Below are 25,547 nucleotides of genomic sequence, written 5' to 3'. Positions count from 1 at the left end.
CAAGCTGATGCACTACATGCATGAAATTGGGGATGTTAGCCACTGCTGCAGCTTCTCATGATGCTGAGCATTTGCCTGAAGCGCCATTCTATGCATAGGCACCTTTTGCCACTGCAGGTCATTTTTACCATGTTGGATCTGAAAGGGCATTCATCTAGACGCTCTCTATGCACAGCACATGGATTTCAAAAGTTCTTCTCATTGTTGGACTTATGGTAGGCACGTGCTTGCTCCTGGAAGTCAGTCACCTAGTGTTACACAGTCATAAGTCTCAGCCCAAAGTTGCATTCTGTCCCTTACTTAGGTCAGAATCAGTGCCTCAAGATGCCTATAAGCAAGACTACTGCAAGCCAGGACATGGTCATATCTCACAAGCTACACAGGACAGTCCTTGGATGGGAAGCATTCCAGGAAAACCTAGGCACTGCAGGAGGTGGGGCTGATGATTCTTTCATAGAGAAGGGGGAATTCTTCATAAGAGTGGCCACACTGGGTCAGACCAAAGGTCCATCTAGTCCAGTAGCCTGTCTTCCGACAGTGGCCAATGCCAGGTGCCCCAGAAGAAATGAACAGAACAGGTAATCAAGTGATCCATCCCCTGTTGCCCATTTTCAGCTTCTGGCAAACAGAGGCTAGGGACACCATCCCTGCCCATCCTGGCTAATAGCCATTGAGGGACCAATCCTCCGTGAACGTATCTAGTTCTTTTTTGAACCCTGTTATCGTCCTTCCTTTTAATTAATTCTGAACCAATGTTTCCGCATGGTGCTATGGAACAGCCTTTTGCCTGAGACATAAAACCACGTTCTGTATCTCAGACAGATTGCGGAACTCATGTGCATTGTTATTCCTCTGATCCTTTTTGAAAGAGAAAGTTGTTAACCCTGGTGTCATGACCAAATTGGAGCTTAGGTAATTACATTCTGCCCATCTGAAAGTCTTCCTGCAATTTCTGTTGGATGCAATATCCTTTGCTTCCTACACTAAACTGATGTAAGGTTGCATCATTAAACAGCTGCGGTTCCATCTCAGAAGTAGCTGTATTTCAGTGAAGTGAGTACTGTGTATATATTTTGCAAAGCACTTTAGTATGAAACGATTCTATTTTGGTGGCAAGTCATTCTTTAGCACTTTTGTATTTAATATCTTTCCCTTCCCAGCAACAGGGTGCTCTCTAAATTACCCCTCTACGATTTCCCCCCTTCTTTTTCACAGCCACATCTTTAAGCTTTCTTTCCATTCAGTCATCTTGATTGCTTTCCCACTCAGAGTCAAAGCATGAAAATTACAAGCCACTTCAAGTAACGCACCAGCTGCTCAGATTTAACTCTTAAATGCCTCTTCCAGCCCTTATGAACAATAGTCTCTCTGGCATGTTTTACACACGCTTGCAAAGGGGATATATTCAGCAACTTCACCATGCCTTGCCTCTCTCAGAAGGGAATTATCCTGTCTGGGAGTTTGGTACTCTGCTACTCCAGTCCCTACAGAAAGGATCTAGAACTACTGCCTGTAAGCAAAGTCTCAGCTACCATTATAGGTTCAGGCAGTGTACAAGTAACTTGGAATGCAAATGGGAACAAAACAACCCCCTTCCCCTGCAAAATTTATGCAATAGAGGGCCAGTATCACAGCATGGAGCAGACACACAAAATAATTCCTTGCCTTACTAATGTAGAATACAGCATTCAGTTCTAGGCATCGTCAAAAAGTGGGGAGAGAAGTTGGGAATTTGGAGAAGGAAGAGTCTAGTTACTTTCTAGGGCTGACAATACAGGAATCAGCGGTTGCTATTCTGAACGTTAACCTTTAATTTAAAATCAATAAGGGAAAGTCATAGATTATTAAAGAGTAGGAGAGAATGACTTATGAAGATTAATCCAATAAAGTAGGTAATAACTGAACAGGGACTCAGACCAGGACTGTATAAGCATCCAAATGAGATCAATAACCAAGCACGGTCGTTTACTGTGATCCAAGGGGACATAACTAGACATAACAAAAGGAAGCCGAAGAAAGGAACGTTTACTTTGATTCTCTAAATGTTTAGCAGGAAGGTCTATTCGATTGTGGGATAGTGTCCTTGGTGAAAGTCCCAACATTTTAGTCATTTTATAAAATGGACCAGAGGAAAAGCGTGGGAACCAATCGTGCTGCTTTCTGGGAATGAACGAGAGGTAGAAAGGATGGCGTGTCCTGAAGAGCAAATAAAGCAATCAAACGGCTTTTTAAGCTCACGAATACACCAAGGCTCCTGAACCACAAGCCAGCAGGGCTCTGTCTCTCACTGAAAGCAACTGCCTGTTTTAATTTAGACTAAGAACAGAGCACTAGCAGAGGTCCTGTTGTGGGTACATCCTACAGCCGGGTGCATGGATTATCCATCGCTCTGTTTTTGAAGTCAAACCACTGTCAGCTGCGCATTTATGTTTAGCGAACAATCTTTCCATCACAGGTGTTGGAAGCACCGCAAGAGAGAAACTGGCAGCACAATGGACGTTTTTGTTTTTTTCCCCCTTTATTACACAGCAGGTAGAAAAAACAGCAATTGTTTCCCCTCTTTCTCTTTACAAAGGAAAGGAACACGGAGATTAAAATTATTTAGTATGATTGTGTTTGCGTCCCATGTGACTTGCTAACCCCTTGCACCATACCCTCCACAGGAGGAGGGGTCGCCACTCAGTAATGGTATTTGTGCGGGGGAGGAGAAGAGGAGCTGCTGTGTTCAGATGCAGCAGACTGTAGATGCTTCACTGGTAGTTCTCCCCCCCCCCCTCTCCTGGAGTTGGGCTAGGTCCAGTGCCCCTTCTCCTGTTCATTACTCCATGACCCTTTATTACTATTCATCCAAACTGCCCTCCACCTGGCTTGAGCAATGGAGAGCCATTGGTACAGGAGGCAGCACAGGGCTAATACCCAATAAGCAGACACGGATTCAAATGTGGGGACAGAAGGAGACCACCAGTTACAAATGTATACTCAGCTAGTCCACCCGACAGCCCTTTTTCCTTGGGTCAGCCCACACTTGGTACTCACCACTCCATGTCTAGGGCATGGTGCTCCCATCAGGAGCCAGGATACACAAGAGCACAGTTGGAAGCACCTGCCTCGCCTAAAGCTGCTAATCCAGCCATGCTAGATGCAACTGGAAGCAAGACAGGTCAGGCTTACCCTCTTCCGTGTACAAGATAAGCATAGTAAAAGTGACCTGCAAAGAGGAATTGCACTTCTTTCTAATGAACAAAGGCAGCTCCTAAAGGTTATTTCCTCTGCTTGTCTTTTTACATTAGAAATTCAGTTCTTCTCTAGGACAACTGGTGCCCTAGCAAAATTATGACATCTCAAGACTGCAAACTAAAAGAGAGGATTGTTAGACTGCTTAATGCTCTGTTTTACTGTTACTGCCACTGTCTAAGGAACACTTTGGAAAAGGATACAAAATCCCCATCCATTCAGTGATGGTGTAAAAAGCTCACACTAGCCAACCCTGTGACTCCCAACAAGTTCTCCAGCAAAGGCAGGGAAGACTAAACTTGAGCTATCTGTTATTTCTACAAGTAAAAAACAAGCGGAAACTTAAGAAACATTGCTGGCCTTTATCATCACGCAGCCTAGAGCGAACCTTCATTTTAAAAACCCTTTGCAGGTCTCCTTTCAAAGCTTTAGTGTATTACAGAGAGAGGAGTAAATTTCATCTTGTGCTGGCAATTGCTGCCCCCTAGTGTCAACAAGGCTCATACAATAAAACAGTTATTGGTCTCGTTGACCACAATCGTGCAAATACAAACAAGGGAAGATAGACAGTACTATCAACATGGGTGTAAGCTTGCTGCAGACAGATGACTTTCAAGAACTGTACCTATGTTACGTGCCAAACGTTTTACACAACCACACAAACAGCCAGAGGTCAAAAAACTGTGATCCTACTGCGTTTCAGGTTCTCCTCAACGTTGGCCATAGCAAAACTGAGGACAGTTATGAAGTAGGAGAGCTCAGGAATTGTAATCCTGCAGGGAAGACAGAGCTCATTGGCAAGAGTGAACATCATAGGTGACTTGGGATAACAAGTCAAACTGAGACCAGTGTAGATATTGACACTAAAGAGATGACAGCAACACCAGCTAGGATCAGTTCCAGAAAGGGTGGATTGTCATGGCAGTAGATCCTGTCGTTTAGCAAAGTGATATCCAGTAAAGAGGGGGGCATTAACCCACACTCCAAAAGTTACTTTTTAAAGTTATGGTCACTAGTTAAGCAAGCTTAAGACAACTTCTCAAATTACAGCAGCAGGACGCTGTTAGAGACCCAGTCCCAGAGCTCTTTTGGGTTCAGAATATGTAGAAGCAGTCTTTTGTGCCAAACCTACAAATGAAGAAGCAACAGAGAAGAAAAGTGAGTGTTTAGCAGTAGAATGGGTTAAAGAAAGACCAACCATATCCTAAGTCCTGAAGACAGACACAGGCAAACAGTTACTAACCCCCCCCAACCCCCCCATACCATGTAAGTACATAGTGGTTTCTTGACACTTAAATAGCATACCACCTAGGGTTTGCCCTCAGATGTAAAGGATACTAATCCACGTTTCAGGACATAGGACAGTTACTAGCTGCTCACAGATATGAAGAAAATTCTATGGGCAGGTCATTCAATCATCAAGAGATTTCATGCCTTCCTCTGAAGCTTCTGGTATTTACTACTTTTTGAGACTAGAGGGACTACTGATTTGATCCAGTATGTTAATTCCTATTTTTTTTGTTTAAATTAACCTTAAGTCACTCATCATTACTAGGTGAAGCGGAGACTGGTGGCCAATTTAAGCATCTGTATCCGCTACATGAAAAGAGGAGGGGGTGCAATGAAGGGCCCAGAAGAACACTAAGAGGGCCTGCTGCATATTCAGGGACCTGGCAGATCAACTGTTTTAGCTATGGGCCTGCCAACATTTATAAAATGGACCAAAACGCACTTTTACAACAACGACCCACACAGCTGGCGCCATCCAGTTCTTCAGAGTGCTTCTCTTTCGGAAGGAGTTAACTAGCTGGAAAACAGTTTCCACTAGCTACTAAAATAGGAGCTCTCTCTGTTTCACCATATAATGGGAGTAGGTCTGCTCAAAGAAGGGCATCCTCTCTCTGTGATAATATAAATGTAGGATTCACAGCCAAGGAGACTATAGACATTTAGCCACAGAATAGGGAAGACATGGGCAAGGGTAGAACATGCTTACCCCTCCACCCTGCAGCAGCCCTCTAATAGGACAATCCTTGAAACCCCATTGACAGAGTTTAGAGGGAACTATGCTTTCTGGCCCATATCATGCTTAGCCTCTATGCCAAGACTGCCAGGTGGTGCTAATTTACAGCACAGCGGTGAATTTGTAGAGCAGGACATTTGACCGCTGGCAAGAGGACAGAGAGCCACCACCTCTTGATATGTGGTTGTCTTTGATCCCAGTAGTAGGCCACCAGCTAAGATTGTTGCTGATACATACCTCCATCCTCCTTCTCCAACTCTGCTTCAAGCTCAGTATCAGAGATGCTGAGAAGTAGAGGCTTCTGGGGAACAGGAGGCAGGTCCAAAGGCTCTTTAGTGGAGTCCTGGAGAAGACTATCCAGTTCCTTCTCAAGTTCCTCACTGTCAACTTCTGCTAGGTTAGAGAAGAAACAAATCAATCTCTGGAGGAATTAAACAATATCCTCATAGCACAGGAAACGGGCTGGAAGATCATATAAGCAAAACATCCCAGTGGCCAAGGAAGGCATCGTGGCAGGAGAGTGCTGCAAGGACAATCCTACATCACTGGAAGAGCTGCTCACTCACGGCTGGACACTAAGCCCAGATGTCATTCCCCTTTCAAAGGGGACGTTACACTTGAGAACCTGAGCCTGAGAAGCTCCTGCCAACTCATCTATTACCTGGTGGGTTGCACAGATTCCTGTTCAGGTAAGAAAACTTAACACTGACTTTACAAGTCAAGTTCAGAGCAAGCACTAATGTCCCAGTTTCAGCCTCCACCAAAGTTACTTCAAGCCAGAAAGAGAACCATTGCAACTCTCCTATTATCCAAAACCATGAGCAGCGCTGCATGCTTCTTCCTCAGACAGGGACCTCATGCCTCAGGGCAGAAGAGGCAGAAAGTTCAACACCTAGGACTGGGGTGGCAAGGCCGTGTCTGCTAAAGGCAGTAAGGGCTGATACATCCTAACCTCAGTCAGAGGGTATCACTGCTGAAGCCTGTGTGTGATGGAGGGACTGGGGGCGAGGAAGTGTTTTGGAAGAGACAGATAGCAACATAGGTGCTGTAGAAGATAAACCAGGAAGAAAGGAAGACATTACAAAAGCTAATAGTATCCATCCAAAAAACAGACTAAACTACTCAGTAGTTTACAGCCCCAACCTTGGAGAACTGCAAGCAGTTCTATGAGCTTGTATGTTTGGAGGAGTCCAACTGCGAGCTGGCTCCCATCCCCAGTTCTCCATCTACCTAATATTAAAGTCCTGCCATGGGTGCAGGGGACTGGACTAGATGACCTCTCGAGGTCCCTTCCAGTCCTATGATTCTACCTGTTGAGTCACCTGCAATCAGTGATCAGACACCAGGAGACTACCTGTAACCCCTTGCTCCCTCTACAAGGCACCAGTAGAGCAGATGATCTGAAGGGATGAGAACAACTGCCTATTCTCGGAGAACAGCCACTGGCAAGCACCTGAATGGGGGGTAGGGGAGGAGGAGAGAAGAGGAGGGAAAGCCCACAAAATGGATGAACTCACCCAAGCCATTGATCGACATTCCTGCCAGAGCCTGAACGACTTCATCCTGGGTGTCACAAAGCTGGAAGAGAATTAACAGTACATGGTTGTGCAATAAAGCCCTTCAAGTAGTTTTGCCTGCAGTTAGACAGTACACAGATGAGTGCTGTAAAAGAACATCAGAGAGCATCTACCAACACAAAGTGCTAATGTTGCAGGTATTTTAAGGACAAAGGAGTAACATGGAACTTGATTTAAGGAAAGTTGTATGGACCATACAGTCCAAGAGACATCCAGAGCATAAGGGCAAAATAGTGTCAGAAGCCTCAAGCCCACCTGGGCAATGTGCCTAGTACATTCACCCACTGTTTCCCTATCTGTTCTTATATGCCACCATCATCTCACAATACCTCCTGAATCTGATCCACCAGGTTCTCTGCCTTCTCCACAGTGACATCTTTCATGGACAGTTTCAGAGCTCCTACTCCAGCCTGGTAGGCATTGAACACCTTAATAAGCAGAAAAGAAAGAAATGTTACTTCTATTAGGGATGTGTTCCTTAGACTAAGGAAACACTATAAGTTGTTGCTTCTTCAGAGAAGCCTTAGTGTCTGCCTTCTGCTATCCTAGCAGAGTTTTCAGTAGGGCAGGAGGGCAGCAGCATGAAGAGGCAAAGAGGATGCAGCCAGAGGCCAATTTCCTTGTCACAATCACAGTAAGACTCGTAGGCCATCCTCAGTATCTCTTGGAGTAGAGAGGATGAGTCTTACCCATATGCAGGAGCTCTTCAAACACAGAGTTTGAAGAGGTAGGTAAAGCAAACTTGAGCAGCAAAGCGAACGTATGAAGAGAGAGGTGGAAGAAACACACTACCATCTGATCGGTCTGAGAAGCATATATACGATCCAAGATGCCCTGAACTGCATCCAGCTTGGAAAGGAGCTCTTCAATCCGCCGCTCTGTCCTTCGCTTGGACTTCAAATATCTCAGTGCCTGAGAACATACACACAAACTTGGATCAGAAACCAGGCAGCATCCAAAAGAAGTCCCTTCTTAAAACAACTATTCCAGTGCAGCAAAGCACATGCCATGGGCTGACTTTAGGACTGAGATGCCCTCAAACTCTCTTCACCATTCTACTCCAGACCAGAATGTTTGCATGAGGTTGCACCATGTGAATCAAGCCCCTCTGCCATAGCAGTAGGTTTTGCAGGTCTCAATGGCCAATGAGGGTCTGGCTGGAGAATCTTGCCTACATGCTAGGGGTTCTACTGATCACCATATTTGGGGTCGGGAAGGAATTTTCCTCCAGGGTAGATTGGCAGAGGCTCTGGAGGTTTTTCGCCTTCCTCCGCAGCATGGGGCAGGGGTCGCTAGCTGGAGGATTCTCTGCTACTTGAAGTCTCTAAACCACAGGACTTGGGGACTTCAACAGCAGAGTTAAGGGAAAGGGGTTGGGACGGCTTTGTGGCCTGCATCATGCGGGAGGTCAGACTAGATGATCATAATGGTCCCTTCTGACCTTAAAGTCTATGAGTCTATAATGGTCTTGGCATACAACATTGAAACTCAGAAGTTGCCCATCTCGTACCACAGTTCCAAGACCACAGCTTCCGAAGCAGAGCAGGCAGGGTCAGAGTATACTTACTAACTGCTTTTTGCCAGCTCTACAAGCACTCCGGGCATCTTCTTTACACCTGCAAGGACAGAGGGCAAGGAGAAGCTCAAGCCTATAAGCAGGAGGGGGTCATGAAACAGCTGTGATATTCTCCACCCCGTCTTCCCCTCTACCACTGTTCAGCCACTTGCAACTGGCTCACTCAGAACCAGTGCACCCCATAAATCACTCCACCACTTTCCAGGATGCCTAGTAGGAAATGATATAAAGTATTCTGGGGTGCCTCCAAGGACAACATAAGGCAAGTGGCTGACTGTGGAAACACAGGGTAAAATGGGTGGAGAACCCTGGGTTGCCATACTTTGCTCTCCATGCACCTGACAGGCAAATAAGAGGCATTTCTTGCCTTTTCACAGTCACAAGGAAAAAAAGTCTCTCAGCAACACATTATACATGCACTAAGGGCCAGGTCACAAGCAAAGTTTCTTCCCAGAGCTCAAGGACACGGACGGACAGACAGACACACACACAAATACCTCTCTGCTTCCTGGGAAAGGGACTCCACCTTCTGTGATAGCAGCTGCTCACTCTGCATCAGCTGATAGACCCCGATGTCCACATCATTCACTGGAGATACTTTGGCATGCAGACCTCGGGCAAACTTCACTATCTAAAGGAGGAGCAGCACATTACTGAACTGCCAGACTGTAGGATTTGTGTTCTCACAAGCCAGAATCTCTAGAACAACATCTATACCAAGAAAGCAAGACTTCTTCATTAAAAAAATAAAAGGCTGTGTAAACTCTGCCGTCACAGTTCCTTGTTCAGCTTTGGGCCCATAATACTAAAAGGGACACTGGTAAACTAGAATCTAAAGAAAGGGCAATGCCAGCTTGTTTTATAATCCAGTAAAATATCACATTTGAGCCATATTAGTATGCAGCCATGATGTCTCAAACGAATGCCCAGAAACTGCAGCGGTGTTGGGTAACTCCATGGAGGCATTCTTCTTTTGGACTCAGCACCAGTTACTTAGTGTTTGTGCCGCATTTTGAAGATGTGAAGTGACCAAGTATTACTGCTATCTAAACAGTGCCCCTGCATGATATTAGCAGGCACTGCACAGCTGAAGGTGTCATCATTCAGATTAGATGTGAAACCAACATCAGAACCATTTATGGTCATCAGAAAGCCTATGGTACAACCCACCACCCAAGAGCTGCAGTATTAACCCCAGTGTTCTGGCCAAATTCCAGCAGGAAAGATTACATTCAACCACTCCGAAAACCCTATGCATCTTCAACTGGTTACAGTGTTCTCCTTTTCTTCCTGTCCTAGACCACTGGGTAGTGTTGTTGGAAGAACACCAAGTAACCTGTGTCTATAGCTTGCCTATCAGCTTGTAAAGTGTAGAATTCTTTGGAGTGAACAGCGCTATATATTTACAAGATTGTTTGGGGAGTGGAATTTAGACCCCTCACTTAGTGAACACTCCAGAGACCTCAGCCCCGCACCACCAGCTTATGATCATGGAGAAAAGCCATTTCTTCCTGTACACATACAAGGTGAACGGCTAATGGAAGACACCTGCATTTAGCCATAAAAATTAGTGCCCTGTCAGCAAAACAGAATGCAAGACAGGAATGGGACCACACACACTCTACATAAGAACATAAGAATGGCCCTACTGGGTCAGACCAAGGGTCCATCTAGCCCAGTATCCTGTCTTCCGGCAGTGGCCAGTGCCAAGTGCCAAAGAGGGAATGAACAGAACAGGTAATCACCAAGTGATCCATCCTCTGTTGCTCATTCCCAGCTTCTGGCAAACAGAGGCTAGGGACACCATTCCTGCCCCTCCTAGCTAATAGCCATTGACAGACCTATCTTCCATGAATTTATCTAGTTCTTTTTTGAACCCTGTTATGGTCTTAGCCTTCACAACATCCTCTGGCAAGGAGTTCCACAGGTTGACTTTGCATTGCGTGAAGAAATACTTCCTTTTATTTGTTTAAACATGCTGCCTATTAATTTCATTTGGTGACCCCTAGTTCTTGTGTTATGAGAAGTAGTAAACAACACTTCCTTATCTACTTTCTCTATACCAGTCATGATTTTATAAACCTCAATCCTATCTCCCCTTAGCTGTCTCTTTTCTAAGCTGAAAAGTCCCAGTCTTATTAAGCTTTCCTCATACAGAAGCTGTTCCATACCCCTAATTATTTTTGTTGCCCTTTTCTGAACCTTTTCCAATTCCAATATATTTTTTTTGAGATGGGGCGACCACATCTGCACACAGTATTCAAGATGTGATCGTACCATAGATTTACATAGAGGCAACATGATATTTTCTGTCCTATTATCTATCCCTTTTTTAATTATTCCCAGCATTCTGTTCGCTTTTTTGACTGCCGCTGCACATTGAGTGGATGTTTTCAGAGAACTATCCACTATGACTCCAAGATCTCTTCCTTGAGTGGCAACAGCTAATTTAGACCCCATCATTTTATACATATAGTTGGGATTATGCTTTCCAATGTGCACTACTTTGCATTTATCAAAATTAAATTTCATCTGCCATTCTGTACCTTCTCTCTATTCTGCTCCATGACTGTGACCCTCTTTTCCTTCTGCAGCTGGAGCAGCAGTAGATAGAATGTCCTCTCATCCGGACATATGCTGGCACAGAGTGAGCGCAATTCTGAGAGGACAACAACAGGGTGGGAAGAGAGTGCAGAATTCTGATAGAGGCGATACACTTCCTCTGCCTTTTCCTGAAGGAAAGGAACAAAACTGTTAGCGTGCATTGGGATCCCTTTCTTATTACTGCAATGGGTGCCAATCTGACATCTCTGTGCCAATGTAGATTTCACACACAGGTGAAGAGTCACAACAGCATTGTATCATGGCCCAAACAAGTCATGTACATCAATTCAAGAATATTTTACCAGCAAATCTACATATAATGTATAGCTCACATGTCGTAACTCATAACATAGCGTGAATCTATAGAGATATGAGCACAGGATTGGGAGCCAGAAGCTGTGGAACAGTAATCCCAAGTGAGGCAAGTCACTTCACCTCTCCCCCAACTGTAAAATGCGGACCACCACACACCTAACCCTCACAGGAATACTAAGGATTTATGTTTCATTTTTAAAAAGCACCATGTCCTTATCAGCTTTCATATCCATTCCAAACGAATGTGTTTACACTCCTATGTCTCCTCCTCTGCCAATCAAATTCTCTCTATATTCTCTTCCCAGAGGCTTATAAGTTACCTGATATCATAGCTTTAGTCTAGAACTTTGGGGAAAGGTGACTTTTGTATTTTAGGAAGTCAGGAGGTCTGGGGGTATATTTTATTTATTGCACACATTACACAGTAAAGTTTCTAGAAGTCCCAGGGCTAAAAGTGGACTAATGAAGGTTCAATTAGAAGAATTGTTTGTAAAATTAAAAAAAGGGAAAGTTTATAATTCTTTAAAAACAGCATTGTTGTTAATGGAATATAGGAGAATCATTTGTTCCCTCATTTCCTGAGGCACTGGAGCTGCAAGCTTCCTGTTTCCTCTGCCAAAGCATATACCAAAATAAGCAACAGACACTGCATGGTGAGTAACCCATTCCATAGCCCTTTCTACGCTTCTCAAAGGGTTTCCTTTTCGACTTTGCCCAATTCAAACATTTTTTTTAAATTTCAACTTGATCAGTTAAGCCATTTTTTCACACGTAACACAAAATACATGTCCCTTTTCAAAAATGAAAGATACATTTAAACTTGACTAATCTAGACAACTTTAAAAAAAAAAAAAAAAAAGTCGAACGCAATGTCATGAATTCCATCTGCCCCTGAATCCCACAGTGAATGTTTGAGGCTTTAGTCACTTTAAAAAAAAAAAAAAAAAGGGTTTATTTCCTGATGCTGTATAAAAGCCCCATTCTAATATGGGACACTCTATCCAGGAAACAGTGCAACTGTACACTGAGTGCTGTCAAATGCACAATGCAAACAAGTTGAACAGAGAAAAGAGTTCTCTATAATAGCAGGGAGTTATAATCATTTAAGCTGCTGCTTGTAACGAAAATAGGTAACAAAAGTTCAGAAAGATGTGTGATTTTTTTTAAGTTGATTTTTTAACTTCAAACCCTTATTTTTTAGTTCAGCTAACTCAAGGACATAGGGCCAACTAAAGGAATCAGATGCAATGCCACTAAAGCCAAATGGGGCAACACTGATTTACACCAGCTGAAAATCTGGCTCTATTTTTAAACTTCAAAAGTTGCCATAAACAAGGGCCTTTCACAGGTTTGGAGACACAGGTATAATCATGATTGGAAAGTGTACAAACACTGTTTCAATTTAATTTTAAAGTTGCATGTGAATTCAATGAAGACAAGAGATACTGGATGGACAGTCACTGACACTTGTATGTATCTACAGAACAGATGGTGCTCAGACAGTAATCTGCAGGCTTCCACACATACTGTACTGAAAAATATATATATACCTCAAACTCAACTTGGAGGAGACCCTTTTTAAATGTAAGAGAAGAGTGGCCTCACAGCAGAGACTGCCAACTCTGCTTGTGTGTTATGATGCAGTGTCATTCACTAGAAAATGAACTGAAAACCCATCAACTCATTTTACAGAAGTCATTTAATGGCCATTACGTTAATTTCTGAACATATATGTAGAGGGGAAGGGCTCTATGTCCCATCTATGAGCCATTCAACCCCCTCCCCTCTCTTGGGTTTTTGAATGTACATGAGTAGAGATGAAGGTCTCTTATTCAACTCTGACCCTTTCCTGTTAATGTGGGGAAATCTTTAACATGGGTAACCAGGGCAAGCTCCAGACAGTGCAATGCTCACCTGAAGTATCTCCACAAAAATCAGCACTTCCTCCTCCTCAGGCACTTTACTGTCACCCAGCACACTTGACAGGGTCCATTTCAGGGGCTTCAGAATGAAGATTCCCACACCCCATGAGATCCAGCTGCTGTCTACACTGGCTATGAAGTCTGACTCCCTCTGCAGTTTGCCACGTCTGAAGAGAGTAAGACATACAAGAATTAGAAATGGACGTGGCAACCCAGTCCCCACTGTGCAGATGTAATCATCAGTGCATGTAGAGATCTCTGTGGAGAATCAACTTTAGCAGTAACATTTCTCCAGCACAGAACATATAAGTTGGTTCACAATTCCAGTAGATTTCACAAGATTGTCTAACTGAGGGATTATTTGGACATCAATTTGAAATCTCAATTTAAAATAAAATGTTATGTACAGTACAATATAAAAATGCTCGAGAACAACTACTGTATTTCCAGTTTATTTACTTTGGGCTTTTGACAGAATTTATGCACAATGGTTTACTATAAAAATCTTCCCTATAGTCAAAAACAACAAAGAGTCTGGTGGCACCTTAAAGACTAACAGATTTATTTGGGCATAAGCTTTCGTGAGTAAAAACCTCACTTCTTCGGATGCATAGAGTGAAAGCAGTTTCCTTTCCTATTTGTGTGGGGATTTTCCACACTGCAAATTTATAGAAAGTAGTTCAAGGAACTTCCTCTGCCTACACATCCTCTTGCAACTTTGCTGATTTTACAAATATTTTCCTATGTTGTTCTTTCATTTTACAATGTGAAAATAAAACACACACACAAAAAGGAAACTGGCTGCAGTGAAGCTCTTAGAGTGATTGTGCATTTGACAGAACTTTATGCGTAAAGCACATAACCTGGAAACACAAATCATTTTCTTCTCTGATTTCTTCCAGACGTGACTATTGTGTGTGTTATTTATAACACCAGTAGATAAAAGATTTTCAGACTGGCATAAAATATGTAGGTTGTTCCTTAAGTATTTTCAAGGGGGAACAATCTCAGTGCTGTTGGCCCCTATGTTGGATAGAACCTATGAAAAGGCAAAAGGTTGCCTCCAGTGCCCAAGCAGCTTCTACAGCACCAAACCTAATCCTCCTCTCCAGAGTCCTCTGGCAAATTGGCCTCCCAGCACCCACTACAATATGGCCCCATGCACTTATACGCAAAGCAGCCTTCCCAATGTCCCTAAGCATATTGCTCCCTATGCCCACTAACTCCTTCTGCCTCATGCACCTTCCCTGCTACCCATTTGTGTCCAGCACCCAAGCTTCCCAGTGAACCCTAGCATACCGCTATCACCCTTTCAGCTCAGTGCCCCCTCTGATCCATGCCTATCAGTCCCCCTTATGTACGGTGCTCCACAACTACCACGTTTCCCACTGTAATGCCCCATGCTGCCCAACGTTCCCGTGCCCAGCACACCCTAGTGATCACTGGCATATTGCCCGCTCGGTGCCCCACATCCCTCTCAGCATTTCCTTGCACCCAAGGACCCCCAGCATATCATGTCCCTTACCTCCCTGAACCCCAAACCCACCAGGATATTGCTCTCACTATTACCACATGCCCTGTGCACTCCCATGACTGGCATCTCCAGGAACCCCTTAGTATACAGTTCTCTGTAAACACCCCACACGCTGCACCTCCAGTGACCCCCAGCATATTGCTCCCAGTACCACACCCTTATACCTTCACCTGGTGACCCCCAGTCACCTCCAGTGACCCCCAGCATACTGTTCCCAGTATAGCACCCCTGTGCCCTGCACTTGGTGACCCCCAACATATTGCTCCCTGTACCCCACCCCTATACCTGCACCTGGTGACCCCCAGTTACCTCCAGTGACCCCCAGCATATTGCCCTGCCTTAATGCCCCACGTGCCCAGCATCCCCCAGTGTGTTGGCCCCCCCACCCCACACCTGTGCCCCGCCTATTGCTCTCCCTCCGGGCCCGCCCCGCCCCGAGCCCCGCCCCGGCCGGGTACCTGAGCAGCTGGCGGAGCACGGTGCCCAGCCCCAGCGGGACGCTGCCGCGGCGCTCGAAGGCCTGTTGCAGCTCCCGCAGGCAGGTCCGCACCGCCCCCCGGCGGCGGCCCCGGCCCAGCACCAGCTCGGCCCAGAAGCCCATCTTGCTGTCCCACTCGGTGCTGTTCACCTCCCGGCTCTGCTTGAAGGCCGAGAACAGGAAGGCCATACGCTCCTCGTCCGACTCCCACTCCGGGGGCAGGTCCCCCTCCGGGGCCGGCCCGGGAAGCGCCTCCGCCGGCGAGCACATCTACGCGAGCCCCCGGCTCCCAACGCGGCCTATCCCCCCCGCTTCGCCTAGCCGCGGCCCGCAACCTCTCACTGCCGGGCAGCCGCACGGCGCATGCGCCGCCGCCCCAGGCCTGTTTGTGAGGCCTTCCCGAGCATGCGCCGTGTGGCTGACTGGCCGGCAAGGCAAAGTTCTCTTCCCGAAATGCATTGCGGGAGCCGGGCTTGGGGGCGCAGAGGGAGCTGTTACCCGCCCCTGTGTGACTGCTGGGGAGTGGGGGTGCTAGTGCCACCCCCAACATGGGACTCCCCAAATATTTATGCCAGCATCATGCTGCAAGGCGAAAGCTGTGTGTGGTAACCCTATGACATCACAGTGCTTCAGAATGACATCATCATGTCAGACATGACATCACGCCAGCACGGCACCACCACACCTCAGGGAGGTCTCCACGCACGTCACAGTGTGGGGCCGCCTTGGAATGGCGTCACGGCGCACCAGGCCTTGTCAAGTCACCGTGACATCACAACGTTCCCAAACGACACCCTGTCACCTCGGAATGCAGGATAGGGATGCCACATATCGTACCTCAGCGCGGCACGGCAAAACAACACATCACATCAGTCTGAGGCATGCTGAAAGGTCACAGCATAATGATGTCTTAAAATGTCAGCTCACTCCACCCAACCAGCGTCACGCCATGGCACAACAGGATCACGCAGCCTTCACAGCATGAAATAACATGTCCCAATGTCAAGCAGCTAGGTCAAAACTGGCATCAATCACACAGTATCAGAATGTGATGTATTCAAACGTCATCGTATCATATCATCAGCTTTGGTTGAAGTTTCACATCCCCTGAAATCATGGAGAAAGTCCAGAGAAGAGCAACAAAAATGATTAAAGGTCTAGAAAACATGACCTATTAGGGAAGATTGAAAAAATTGGGTTTGTTTAGTCTGGAAAAGAGAAGATGGAGAGGGAACATGCTTCACTCTTCACGGCTGAGGATGTTAGGGAGATTCTCAAACCTGAGCCGACCTTTGTAGATGACAAATCTGAGGAATTGTCACAGATTTAAGTGTCACTATAGGAGGTTTTGGAATTAATTGATAAACTTAACAGTAACAAGTCACCGGGACCAGATGGCATTCACCCAAGAGTTCTGAAAGAACTCAAATGTGAAATTGCGGAACTATTAACTATGGTTTGTAACCTGTTCTTTAAATCGGCTTCTGTACCCAATGACTGGAAGATAGCTAATGTAACGCCAATATTTAAAAAGGGCTCTAGAGATGTTCCTAGCAATTACAGACCGGTAAGTCAAACGTCAGTACCGGGCAAATTAGTTGAAACAATAGTAAAGAATAAAATTGTCAGACACATAGAAGAACATAAATTGTTGGGCAAAAGTCAACATGGTTTCTGTAAAGGGAAATCATGTCTTACTAATCTATTAGAGTTCTTTGAAGGGGTTAACAATCTTGTGGATAAGGGGGATCCAGTGGACATAGCGTACTTAGATTTCCAGAAAGCCTTTGACAAGGTCCCTCACTAAAGGCTCTTATGTAAATTAAGTTATCATGGGATAAGAGGGAAGATTCTTTCATGGATTGAGAACTGGTTAAAAGACAGGGAACAAAGGGTAGGAATTAATGGTAAATTCTCAGAATGGAGAGGGGTAACTAGTGGTGTTCCCCAAGGGTCAGTCCTAGACCAATCTTATTCAACTTATTCATAAATGATCTGGAAAAAGGGGTAAACAGTGAGGTGACAAAGTTTGCAGACAATACTAAACTGCTCAAGCAAGTTAAGACCAAAGCAGACTGTGAAGAACTTTAAAAAGATCTCACAAAACTAAGTGATTGGGCAACAAAATGGCAAATGAAATTTAATGTGGATAAATGTAGAGTAATGCACACTGGAAAAAATAACCCCAACTATACATACAATATGATGAGGGTTAATTTAGCGACAACTAATCAGGAAAGAGATCTTGGAGTCATTGTGGATAGTTCTCTGAAGACGTCCACGCAGTGTGCAGCGGCAGTCAAAAAAGCAAACAGGATGTTAGGAATCATTCAAAAAGGGATAGAGAATAAGACGGAGAATATCTTATTGCCCTTATATAAATCCACGGTATGCCCACATTTTGAATACTGCGTACAGATGTGGTTTCCTCATCTCAAAAAAGATATACTGGCATTAGAAAAGGTTCAGAGAAGGGCAACTAAAATGATTAAAGGTTTGGAATGGGTCCCATATGAGGAGAGATTAAAGAGGCTAGGACTTTTCAGGTTAGAAAAGAGGAGACTAAGGGGGGATATGATAGAGGTATATAAAATCATGAGTGGTGTGGAGAAAGTGAATAAGGAAAAGTTATTTACTTGTTCCCATAATATAAGAAGTAGGGGCCACCAAATGAAATTGATGGGCAGTAGGTTTAAACAAATAAAAGGAAGTTCTTCTTCACACAGCGCACAGTCAACCTGTGGAACTCCTTGCCTGAGGAGGTTGTGAAGGCTAGAGAACTAGATAAATTCATGGAGGTTAAGTCCATTAATGGCTATTAGCCAGGAAGCGTAAGGAATGGTGTCCCTAGCCTCTGTTTGTCAGAGGGTGGAGATGGATGGCAGGAGAGAGATCACTTGATCATTACCTGTTAGGTTCACTCCCTCTGGGGCACCTGGCATTGATCACTGACGGTAGACAGAATACTGGGCTGGATGGACCTTTGGTCTGACCCAATATGGCCATTCTTATGTTCTTATAACAGTTTTCAAGTAGGTTGTTAGAAGGAAGAGGGTGACAAATTGTTCTTAACCTCTGAGGATAGGACAAGAAATAATGGGCTTAAATTGCAGCCAGGGAGGTTTATGTTGGACATTAGGAAAAACTTCCTCTCAGGAGGGTTAAGCACTGGAATAAATTGCCTAGGGAGGTTGTGGAATCTCCATCATTGGAGATTTTTAAGAGCAGGTTAGACAAACACCTGTCAGGCATGGTCTAGATAATACTTAGTCCTGCCATGAGTGCAGGGGCCTTGACTAAATGACCTCTGAAGGTCCCTTCCAGTCCTATGATTCTATGACATAATATCATATTGTGACACTATCACCACATTACCTCTGGGGGTCAAGTGTCATCCAACTGCAAACCATCATCCTCACAACATAATGAGGTAAAATACCTCATTATTATTATTATTATTTAATTTCATTTATCCTACAGTAGCACCCAAATGCAGCAATCAGATAGGGGGTCCCATTGTGCCGAATGCTGGAATAAAAAAGGAGCGATTGTCCTGACACATCATAATCAATTCACAACACAATGTAATAATACTTAGCTCTTATATAGCACTTTTCATCAGTAGATCTCAAAGCACTTCAATCTTTAATATATTTCTTCTCACAACATCCCTGTAAGGTAGGGAAGTGCTATTATCCCCATTTACAGCTAGGGAATTGAGACTAAGTACCTTTCTCAAGGTTACGCAGGAAGTCTGTAGCAGATCAGGAATTAAACCCTGATTGCCCAGATCTTAGGCTAGTGCCCCAACCACTGGATCATCCTTCCTCATCAGGGTGTGCCAAACATCACTATGTAGGATGAGGGTGACCAGTTGTCCCGATTTTATAGGGACAGTCCCGATTTTTGGGTCTTTTTCTTATATAGGCTACTATTACCCCCCAACTCCTGTCCCGATTTTTCACATTTGCTGTATGGTCACCCTATGTAGGATCAAAATGTCATCTCGTCACATTGAAACTTCATCGCGAAAGGGCAAAGCGCCATCACATCGTACAAAAAAGTATCACTTTAACCAAAGGGTCATGGTGTTGTGCAATGCAAGATCGCCCCACTGAGCGGCAATGTCATTGCATCAGGTCACTGTGTGATCATACTGCAATGTCAACTCACTAAGTCCAATCAAATTGTTCATAGGGTATAATGCAGCAGCGTTATGTCAAGTCACAAAGTCTTCGCATCAAAAAGCAACATCATCATTGTCATGGTGAAAAACTAAATAAAGATGTCTGTATTTTGTTCTTGTATAACAAAACAATGTTATACAATTGAGCCATTGACTGAAGACTAGGTGTGTCTCATGACAAAAAAATGTAGATCAATAAATATACACTCTGAGGCCAATCATAATCTATGGCAGATGCTGAAGGTGTCTTCATTTTAAAAGTATTTATCCAGTCTAAGGAAACCCTGCCAGTTAGCTGTATGAAACAGCAATTTTCAAGACAATCTACCTATGCACATGCATTTTACAGCTCTATGAAAAATTCTCTCTTAAGCAGAAAGCTCAGCTCAACTTTACTTGGGGAAGTTGCAACTGCTGCTCTATTATGTGTCTAATCTATCATATTTCTAAGGCAGCTATCAAAATGATCTCTAAACAGACAGCTCTGAAGTAGCCAAACATTTACTGTGCACAAAGGGCTCTTTGAATCAACGCTGTTATTTCCTTTCAGAAGCAGGTGTTCCCTACAACAGTTTGTTTCATCTCACTGGTCAGTGGGACCTCAGTGCCTCTATAAGCATAGTATGCCTCATGTACAAATGTACATAAGACTTCCTAGCTCCATTTAGTTTGCCCCATAGAGGTAAATATCTTCCACATTTGGGACATATCTCCTACTCCCCAACCAATTTCTACAGATGTCACTGTCACCCCACTAGCTTCTCCTGCACCTCCTCAGAGTGTTCTCCACTAGTTTGTTCCTCTCCCTTTTAAATAGGGTGACCAGATGTCCCTATTTTATAGGGACAGTCCCAATATTTGGGGCTTTTTCTTCTACAGGTGCCTATTACCCCCCACCCCTCTGTCCCGATTTTTCACTCTTGATGTCTGGTCACCCTACTTCTAAAGCACATGGCTGGAGCAGGGAACTGAATGAAGTGTGTGGGCGGGGAAGAAGTATACATTGCTATATTACTCTTTTTCACATGCAAGGTCTTGCTTGATTTGTGCTCGACTTCCCTTTTTGCCCACGTGCACCAAGCTGAGCAGAGGACTGGCTTGTGAGAGAAATGAAAGTTCAACATGGATTTCCTTTTGAGAAACATTTCCTTTAATATTCTTTATCCACCCCGTACCATTACAGGGCCTGATCACCTCAGATTTCTGCATAAAGGGTGTCCCAAGCGTGCAGGGGGTCTGAGGCCATCCTGGACCAAATTATCTGCTGGTGCCACTTCACTGAAGTCAATGGAGTTATGCCACTAGAAAATGTGGCCCTTTTTTCTTCCCAGCGTGCTTGTCAGAGCTGAGAAATTTCTTCTCCAGCTGGAAATTTCAGCGGAAACCTTGTGAGAGTCCCGTGGTTCCAATCAAAGGAAACCATCTACCAGAGCACGAACAGCAGTTTCTTAAAACAATAGCCCTATGATGGATGGAAAGATAGTCTTCTGGGAAAAAACCTAGCAGGTGGTCCCTGGAGTCCTGATTCTAAGTTGTCTGGATGCTTCTAGAGCAGGAAGCCCTGTGTCACCTGATAGCACAGAGATCCAAAAGGCAGCATACTAAGTGACCCTGCCCCCCACAACCTTGGAGATCATCCAAAGGAAGCGAAGCTGCTTGGCAAGACCTTCCTTATACACCCAGAGCTTTTTTTGCGTCACAAAGTAAAGCCCTGCTCATTTATTTTCAGAAAATATTATACTGCTCAGAGGTGGCAGCTTGACAACTTTGCAATCTGAAGTCCTCTGCTTCCTCATGGAACAGGCATAGCACAAACTGAAGCAGGGCCTGTTTCCAGTGCAGTGTCCCTCAGTCCTGATCTGGAGGGACCACTGCGCCGGAATGCACCCCTGTACTCATACCCTAGCCACTGTTGTAATAATCTTGGTACAAGGTATGCCTGGTGAGGTATCATTTGAAAACTCGTAACTTGCTGATCAGTAAGTTCATGGTAAAAATGTGTGTAGTAGCATTATGTGTAAAATTATAAATTTCCCCCTGTACAATGTTAAAAATATGTTCAGACTCACGTTGCACCAAATTGGTCAAACAGACCTGTCTTGAACAAAGGAGTGTATACTCGTCTGTTTACTGCTTAAATGCAAATTAAGAATCATCAAGCAGAATGGGGGAAGGGAGAACAAAAAAACACCCCGAGGGACCCCTCTCTGTCTCACTATCCACCTCACCCTTTGCACCCGAGAAGACAAAAGAAGCAGATATTGGACTCGGGGGAGAGGTCCTGACCTAGAGGTTGGTCAGTAATACTGCTGGAAACATGTGTAGAGAAACTTTGCTTGAATCTAATATAGTTTGTGAAGTTAGGCACTAGAAAGCTTTTTATCCTTATTTTTCTTGTAACCATTTCTAACTCTTATGCCTCATCGCTTGTACTCACTTAAAATCTCTCTCTTTGTAGTTAATAAACTTGTTTTATCTAATTCAGTGTGTTGAATTTGTTGTGTCTGGGTAACTCCATTTCAGGTGGCAAGTTGTTGTGTATTATTCCCTTAAAGGAATAATAGACTTAATATATTTGGACTGCCCAGGAGAGGGCTGGGCAGTACAACACATACATTTGGGGGGTGAGGGAGATCTAGGCCTGGGAGTGTGTTGGGTTTACCCTGCAAATAGTAACCAAGGCTGGTAAAAGCCAGACTGGTGGCTGATGTTTGCTGACAGGCTGCTAGGGTCACAGCTGCTGGACCAGGATATAGCTTTACACAGACACTCAGGGTGTGACTTGAATGCTGGAAGGCTGTTTGTGAATGGCCCAGGTGGGAGCTACTTCAGCAAGGCATTGTAAGACATCCCAGGTTGCGTGGTAAGGGTGACATAGCCCCTCACTGGTCTGGATTGCACCCTTGTATTTCACAACCTGGAGAGTTCTGTACCTGGAAAGTTCTGTCTCTATGGGTCTGTCGGAGAAAAACTCCCTGCTTCCACAGTTCATTCTGTCCTTCTTGGCCTCTCTGCACCAGCTGCAGACATGACTTCTGTGACAGAGATACTAGGAACTGGTCTGAGACTCACCAGCATTTCACATAAAGCACCCTAAAGGTGGTCCCTCCAGAACAGGGTTGGGGTGTAATGTGGTAGAAACATACACTGTTGAAGGTTAGGCTTGGAGAAGCATCTCCAAAGCTGTCAAGACCTCAGGTGGTAACAACTTCAAGTCACTATCAACATGGGCTGGATTTAAACTAGTGGCCTAGACATAAATAGCATCGTGGCCTATTGCTAACCCTGTGAGTCACAGCCAGTCCTCCAAACTCCACCACAGACCATCCAGCAAACCAGAACCCAGTAAGAAAAGAGAACAGAGAGAAGCAAAATGATCAGGAAAAAAAAAAAAACTGCTTGCCTCCGGGCTGCAGTCTTCAGGTTCTGTCTGCTCTACAAGAACAACAATACCCACCTGCTGAAGTGAAGAAACAGATTGACAGAGCCAGAAGAGTACCCAGAAGTCCCCTACTACAGGACAGGCCCAACAAAGAAAATAACAGAACGCCACTAGCCGTGACCTCCAGCCCCCAACTAAAACCTCTCCAGCGCATCATCTAAGATCTACAACCTATTCTGAAGGACGATCCCTCACTCTCACAGATCTTGGGAGATAGACCAGTCCTTGCTTACAGACAGCCCCCCAACCTGAAGCAAATACTCCCCAGCAACCATACACCACACAACAAAAACACTAACCCAGGAACCTATCCTTGCAACAAAGCCCAATGCCAACTCTGTCCGCATATATATTCAAGTGACACCATCATAGGACCTAATCACATCAGCCACGCCATCAGGGGCTCGTTCACCTGCACATCTACCAATGTGATATATGCCATCATGTGCCAGCAATGCCCCTCTGCCATGTACATTGGCCAAACCGGACAGTCTCTACGCAAAAGAATAAATGGACACAAATTTGACATCAGGAATCATAACATTCAAAAACCAGTAGAACACTTCAACCTCCCTGGTCACTCAGTAACAGACTTAAAGGTGGCAATTTTGCAACAGAAAAGCTTCAAAAACAAACTCCAACGAGAAATTGCTGAGCTTGAATTAATCTGCAAACTAGATACCATTAATTTAGGCTTGAATAGAGACTGGGAATGGTTGAGTCATTACACAGATTGACTCTATTTCCCCATGTTAAGTACCCTCACACCTCTTGTCAACTGTCTGAAATGGGCCATCTTGATTATCATTACAAAAGTTTTTTTTCTCCTGCTGATAATTGCTCATCTTAATTAATTAGCCTCTTAGAGTTGATATGTCTACTTCCACCTTTTCATGTTCTGTATGTATATATATCTCCTTACTATATGTTCCATTCTATGCATCCGAAGAAGTGGGCTGTAGCCCACGAAAGCTTATGCTCAAATAAATTTGTTAGTCTCTAAGGTGCCACAAGTACTCCTGTTCTTCTTGCCAGGAGAGCTAGTTATTATTTTTATTTGTGTTGCAGTAGTTCCCAGAGAACCTGATCAGGGCTCCATTGTGCTAGGCACTGCGTATGCGCACACACACAGTAAAAAACAGTGCCTGCCCCAAAAAGCCAGCAATATAGGCTATGACAAGACACAATATGAGAGAAAGAATGGAGGAGGATGAGTAAAGTGAGCATGTAATTGTATAATAAGCAATTTCCTTGGCCACCATCTGGCTAGCCATTGTAAACCAGTTAGGGGACATACATGGCTCCAGTGGGAATGTCGATTGGACCTTAACTGCGTTTCATAGACTGGGCAGAATAAAGCATTCGCCTGGTTACATTACAAGGTAATATATCAACTAGAACCATGTCTGTAACTGGATTAGGAGACAACTAGGTTGTACCTAGGGCTGATCAGGATATTTTTGATAAAACAGTGTCAGAAAATGTTGATTTGTAGAAATGGAAGCTTTTAGGGACAATATCAATTTTGAGGAGGTAGATTTTGTGTGTGTGGAATTTCTGGCCACAGAGACAGACCCACCCCAGAATAGCTAGGTGATTGGGGCATTTATGGGACTCTGCCTAATTCAGAAGTGGGACTTGAATGTGGGTTTCCTACATCCCAGGCGAGTGCCCTAAGCACCACTCCGCAGTTTCTCTTTCTCTGCATTAAAGATTTCAGTAGCTCTTGGTTTTGCTTCACAGCAGAAGGGGAACTAATGGCAAAACCACAACTTTTTTTGAAAACGGAATTCTCGTTTTCTGGCCAGCCATAGCGGCAGACACGTTCTGATGTAGTTGCCAATCTGTACTGAATACACAACCTGGGTCACACTCACTGGTTGCATACAGGGTTGTGGTTACAGAGATATCATAAGCAAGAGGAACAGACATTCTTTCATAGGTGTGAGTTTATTTGCTTTTCTCTGTGGTTGTTTGGATTTTACAAGACCATAAAATGATTTAAACTGAGGACATAAAAAGAATCTGGCAAAGATCTAAGTACAAAACCAACCACCCCACCTCTGCACCCCTCCTAACTAACCTGGGTTCCATTGTGCTCAGCAGTGCTGTTGGCAGGATGACTAGGTGAATTCTAAAAGTTTTGTGCAGCTCCATATGTGAGATTTCTAGCCCGTAAGAGAAAGTCACTGATTTGCCCCACTTGGCTTCGATGAGACCATTTCTGGTCTTAAAGTTATGTGTGGCGACGACAGAGGAAAGGAAACAGAACGCCAGGTAGCCAGAAAGCTTTAAAAGCCTCAAGCCGAAAAACCTCCCAGGAAAACTTTCCTGGGGTTTTTATTCTTTCTACCTCTCTGCTTACAACACTTCTAACTGGTTACATTCTTGCGCATAGGGAAAGCATACAGTGTACAACAACATGAGATAGCAAACCCATATCTTGTGCACGTGAAAGCCAGCTGCGAGGGAGACAAACAGGCCAGCCAAGAAGTTTCCCAAATCACAAACGCTGGGATGAAGGCCACTCCTGCCTTGTAGCCATGGAAACAGTGTGCCGTAACCATGGGCTGGCAATTTGGGAGCTATGCATTCCTACAGTTATGTGTGAGTTATTATTTATTCATATCACAGCAGCACACAGCAAGGCAAGACT

The 25,547-nt window shown here is 44.6% G+C and overlaps 1 protein-coding gene across 3 annotated transcripts; it reads right to left on the bottom strand.

Annotated features, from left to right (window-relative positions):
• Positions 1-2,493: 2,493 nt before the first annotated feature.
• On the bottom strand, positions 2,494-25,130 carry CHMP7 (charged multivesicular body protein 7). 3 transcript variants are annotated; one of them, XM_054018194.1, is made up of 10 exons: positions 24,975-25,130; positions 13,244-13,418; positions 10,957-11,142; positions 8,908-9,041; positions 8,402-8,450; positions 7,627-7,746; positions 7,164-7,262; positions 6,775-6,835; positions 5,495-5,650; positions 2,494-4,362 (listed from the first exon to the last, which is right to left on the bottom strand). In XM_054018194.1, the coding sequence occupies exons 1-10, from the start codon at positions 25,046-25,048 to the stop codon at positions 4,298-4,300; spliced, it is 1,119 nt and encodes a 372-aa protein (XP_053874169.1). In that variant the 5' UTR covers positions 25,049-25,130; the 3' UTR covers positions 2,494-4,297. The 3 variants fall into 3 exon arrangements, with proteins under 3 accessions (XP_053874169.1, XP_053874167.1, XP_053874168.1); XM_054018192.1 differs by lacking the exon at positions 24,975-25,130 and adding an exon at positions 15,244-15,652; XM_054018193.1 differs by lacking the exon at positions 24,975-25,130 and adding an exon at positions 15,244-15,651 and having other exon boundaries at positions 5,495-5,647.
• Positions 25,131-25,547: the final 417 nt, after the last annotated feature.

Source organism: Malaclemys terrapin, chromosome 2 (genome assembly GCF_027887155.1).
Source record: "Malaclemys terrapin pileata isolate rMalTer1 chromosome 2, rMalTer1.hap1, whole genome shotgun sequence".
NCBI classification, from domain to species: Eukaryota; Metazoa; Chordata; order Testudines; family Emydidae; genus Malaclemys; species Malaclemys terrapin.
The sequence above is the reverse complement of the archived record's forward strand: the minus strand, read 5'-3'. Positions and strand labels throughout refer to the sequence as shown.